Raw genomic sequence first — 4,714 nt, 5'->3', positions numbered from 1 at the left:
CAGTTCCCCCACCCTTGTTTTGTCCTTCTGCTGGCCATGTTTGTAGTATGGAGATGAAGGCGCTTCCAGCCAGCCTCCTCTAAGGGCTCTGGGGGACTGGAGAATGGAGGGCTAAAGAGCGCTTTTGATTACGGCGCCGTCCTCGCTATGGAGAAAACAACGGGATCATCAAGCACAATGTTGCCGCTCTTCAACGAGACAACGACGCCAGAATTGCGACTGAATGGGGTTTAACAACAGCCATTCATCTCCCTTGCACTTTGCATCGCTGGGTGGCAAGAGCCAAGTGCCGCCCTCCAGCTTAACCGAGCCCTCCTCTCCCTTGGAATCAACATGCCGTTTGAGACACTCACACAGGCGGGGGCTGGGAGAAGGGAAGTGGAGCTGATGAGACATCTCTGGCAAAGGCTCTTGTGTCACTCACCAAGGAAGACGAAACCAGCTGCGCGAAGTTTCCAATCTCTTTCCTGCACCGGAAAGGTTAAGGGCATTGTGGCGCCGGCAGACACACGCACAAAAATTCACATTTTAAGCAAGCAAACAAACATCCAGAAACGACGAATTCGTATTAACTCGCATCCAGGTTCTAGAAACCTGCCATGTATATTTTGGGTCCTTGCTACAGACACAAGCAAACCGAGCAGTGGAAATCCCTCTACTTTTGTATCCCAAGGGATATTTGGCTGATGTGTGGGTTAAAGTTGGAGCATTAATCTGCACTAAGGGAACCTGAGGCATAATAAAGGCAATCAATGATCCTCAGCTTTATTAAACTCCTTACCTGCTAGAGAGCGATGATAGGACCTAGTTTAATTTCAAATGTCATTTGAGAATCAGGGGGCAAGAAAATGGCAGAAAGAACAGGGCTACTATAACAGGATGAAGGGGTGGGGTGTATATTTGTTAGGGAGAGACACTAGATATTGGAAGAGACCAAAGATTATGAAGTCCGTCCAACCCAACTCTGACACATGGCCTCATCTTCACTGTATCATGCTACTTTAAACAGTCATGGCTCCTTGCAAAGCATCCTGGGAACTGTAGTTTGTTAAAGATGCAGAGAGTTGTTAGAAGTCCCCTATTCCCCTCGGAGAGCTACAGTTCCCAGCTGTCCCTGGGAAGAGGGATTGCTTGTTAAACCGCTCTGAGAACTGTAGCTCTGTGAGTGGACTCTGGTTCTCCTAACAACTCTTAGCACCCTTAACAAACCACAGTTCCCATGATTATTTTGGGGAAGCCACGACTGTTTAAAGTGGTATGGTATTATGCAGCTGGGGTAATGGGTCAGAGCTGGGTTGAATTTCATGATCTTGTTTCCTCTAAAATCTAGCGTCTTCCCCGCCACCGTGCTTAAAGTGGTACGATGCTCCCCATATACAGTACTGAAACCACATCATTCAGATCACAAAGCAGCCAAGTGAAAATTGGAAGTATCTATCTATCTACTTAGCTCGAAAATACGTATGTCCAGCAGATACTCTGCTTCCTCCACTCCTTGTGTGTCTCCAGATATCAGAATATATGCTGGGCACGCACCCCTGCCCCAAGTTGCCATTTGAATCATTTCTATGGGAATTATTTCGAAGCACCTTCTAATGTAGTAAATGGAACTCACAAATAAATGTGGTTGACCGAGAAGCCTGCCAGGTTCACCTCTCAGCTCGATGAGAATCCCTTGCTAGGTTTTGCTAGAACGTTGCCTGTACCCACATACCCTCTCTTCTAAGACTGGTGATAGAGTGAACTCTCACTTTTGAAAGGCAGTTTTTGTCACTAGCTTGTCTTTCTGAGAGGTGCTTCCCCAATGCTTAAGTATTAGATGCTTGGTTTCCCTTTCCTGCAGATCAGGAGAGGTGGTTGTCTGCTAGACCAGCTTTTATTTTGGAAGGGGGCACATTTGCTTCCCATGCAGAAGGTTCAGTCCCCGCAAATCCAGGTAGAGCTGGGGGGAAACTCCAGTCTGAAATCCTGGATAGCTGCTGCCGGTCTGTGTAGGCAGTTCTGAGCTAGATAGACCAGTGATTTGACACAGCATAAGGTAGTTTATGTTCCATGTTTGCTTCTTCCTATAACTTTCCATTGGAAGGAATTTAGGCGAGGCATTCTGCCTTTTCTAGGTATGCACTCGACAAGCTGGATTCAGTTACAGACGGTTTTCTTCTCTGAGACCAGAGTGGAAAGTTTTTGGCCACCTTGACCTGTGATAGTAAAAGGTGGCGCTCGTTGTTGTACCCCACCCCCCACGCGTTTTGGGAACTCTTCATTCAAGGGTTTTTGTCAATGGGAAGTGTGTCCTGCTGATCCCCCCTCCCCGGTCGCGGGCTTTGCTGACGTCACTAACGAGGCGATAAATATCTGTTGATATAATTGGATGTGAGATTCTGGGTTGTGATAGCAGGACGTTGCCCATTGCTGCTCTGAAACGGCCCCCATGATTTATTCAGCAGTGGATCGGGGCACGCAAGCGAGCTGTCAAGAAAGCGTCAGCTTATTAGGCAAGGGCTGCGTGATTCCAGAAGAGGGTCTAACCTATAAAAATCCCGCACCCGGGCTCTGATTAGGAAGCAAACTGGTCACAAGGACGGCAGAAGACGGCTCCAATAGATACGCATCCTGAAAGGGAGACGAAAGGGGGCACCCAACTGCTGAGCGACTCCACCTGTCCGGCTTAAACTTCACCAGCATCTCCAAGGTATGAAAATATCCAGGTTAGCCTCACATGCACAAAAGGCAAACTTCTCTTGAGAAGATACTGCTGCTGGGTAGTTTGGATAACTGTGTGTTATTAAAGTGCAGGTGGGGTGTGTGTGTGTGTGCAGTCTAAAGAAAAAGTCATTCTGGGATCATAATAGCAAGGGCTATTTAAGGGCAACAGAAGGTTTTCTGGAAGCAGTCGAGCAGCGTTTAAAAGAAAGGAAGGAAGGAAAGTGTTACTTCGCTTGCTCTGAATGATTGAGACACCTGGTTTTCCTATACTAAGGTTTTGATTAAAGTACCACCTGTCCAGTGCTCTGACCTATAAGTAGCCTACCCCATAAATTGCTATCCTGCGCACTAAAGCATCATGTTCTTTCCATTCGATGCATTTAATAAAGACGGGTGTCGAGGCAGCCCTTGACCCAAAGAGGGGGATGCAAACTTTTCCCTTGTGAGCAGATTTGACTGGGTTGAATGGGCCATGGTGCAGATGAATTCACAGTTGCGATGGGGCAGGGGACAGCTATGGAAGACCTTCAGCACCGCGGACAGCTACCGTCGTAGCAGCTGCCGGCGGGATACCTTCCTATTCCCTTCCCTAGGGTTTGTCGACCCAAGGGCGGGAGTCCGTCTGACAGCAAACTATGCCCATTCCCTTCCCCTCTTGTGACTTTTCCAGATCTGGCCGCCGAATCATGAAGATCCAGCTGCTGGTCTCTACAGGGATCCTGCTGGTCGCTCTGCTGCCCTGCCATGAGTGCCGAGCCCTCAGCAAGAGCGTCCCAGCCGACCCCGCTCTGCAGCAGCCGGATCTCCTCCAAGAGCAGCCGCAGGCGCTGCCCATCTTGCTCCGCGTGGGAGAAGAATATTTCGTGCGCTTGGGCAACCTGCACAAGAACCCCTCTCCCGCCGCCTTCTCTTTTTCCTCCTCCTCCGCCTCGGGCGGCAGCCACCTCGCCGCGTCCGCTTCGGCCGGCAACTTTTTCCGAGCGGCGGTCCAGCAGCTGCAGAATGTGCGGGAGCGCTCGCTAGAGGGCGCCGCCGAGCCCTGGCCAAGCGACAACGACAGCGGCGCTCCCCTCGACGCCGCCCCGAAGGAGAAGCGCTCGTCCAAGGACTCGCCGATCTCCATAGACCTGACTTTCCACCTCCTCCGGCAACTCTTAGAAATGGCCCGAGCGGAGCAGCTGACGCAGCAGATCGAGAGCAACAGGAAAATGCTGGAGACCATCGGGAAATGAAGCGCTCTCTGCCCTCCGCCCGCCCCCTACCAAAGAGATCCTCCAGTTCGCACACGATATTTACAGATTCCCTCGTGCTGTTCTCCTCTTCTTTTCACCGAGAGCTTGATCGACGTAGAGAGTGTCCAGTCGACACGCAGCCTAACCTAGCGCGTCAGTAGCATGCCCAGCGTTGTACCCAAGTGTCGTTTGTGACTTGCTGCCTGTCCTAACTCTTTGTCCCCCCCCCTTCCTCTTCCCTCGTTGTTACGATTCATGCAACTCTTTGAGGGTGGGGTCCAGCGGTTCAGCCACTGGAAGTTGGGCCAATGAGAGAGAGCCTTGTCTTTTTGGGGTGGTGGGCGGGCGGGGGAGAGGGTTGGGGCGTCCTCCTCTGTATTGAGCTTTATTTTTGTTTTGTTTTGTTTTTTTATTTGGAAGCCACTCTCCTTTCTCTCTCTCTTTCTCTCTTCTTTGTAAACATTTCCACAAATAAAACATCTTTTCAGCGCTCGGTCGATTTGGTCGTGTAAGAGAACGTTTAATATTTATATTTTTAATAAAAGCTGCAAAGGAACAACGGCTTCCTACACTTCCTTGCCTCGGAGACGTGTCAGTGGGGAATGCATTGATCGTGACATATAGAGAAGTAGAGGCTGAGTGGGGCTAAGGCGGAGCAGCACCCGACCATAGATAACCCATCTATAGGAAAGAGGTGAAGGGAGGTTAGGAAAGAAATAGTATAAGCAAACGGGGCGGGACAATGTTTTGGAAGTTCAGCAGTTCCAGTGCTACAT

At 50.1% G+C, this 4,714-nt stretch overlaps 1 protein-coding gene across 1 annotated transcript; it reads left to right on the top strand.

Annotated features, from left to right (window-relative positions):
* The first annotated feature begins 2,401 nt into the window (after positions 1 to 2,401).
* CRH (corticotropin releasing hormone) lies at positions 2,402 to 4,278 on the top strand. Its single transcript, XM_033155323.1, has 2 exons — positions 2,402 to 2,692; positions 3,377 to 4,278. Exon 2 carries the CDS (start codon positions 3,393 to 3,395, stop codon positions 3,936 to 3,938), a length of 546 nt encoding a protein of 181 aa, XP_033011214.1. The 5' UTR covers positions 2,402 to 2,692; positions 3,377 to 3,392; the 3' UTR covers positions 3,939 to 4,278.
* Positions 4,279 to 4,714: the final 436 nt, after the last annotated feature.

The sequence above is a fragment of the Lacerta agilis genome, chromosome 7 (assembly GCF_009819535.1).
Source record: "Lacerta agilis isolate rLacAgi1 chromosome 7, rLacAgi1.pri, whole genome shotgun sequence".
NCBI classification, from domain to species: domain Eukaryota; kingdom Metazoa; phylum Chordata; class Lepidosauria; order Squamata; family Lacertidae; genus Lacerta; species Lacerta agilis.
The sequence above is the reverse complement of the archived record's forward strand: the minus strand, read 5'-3'. Positions and strand labels throughout refer to the sequence as shown.

What these genes read in the sequence shown, in the direction of transcription:
- CRH (XM_033155323.1), top strand. Translation starts at nt 3,393, where the DNA reads ATGAAGATCCAGCTGCTGGTCTCTACAGGGATCCTGCTGGTCGCTCTG.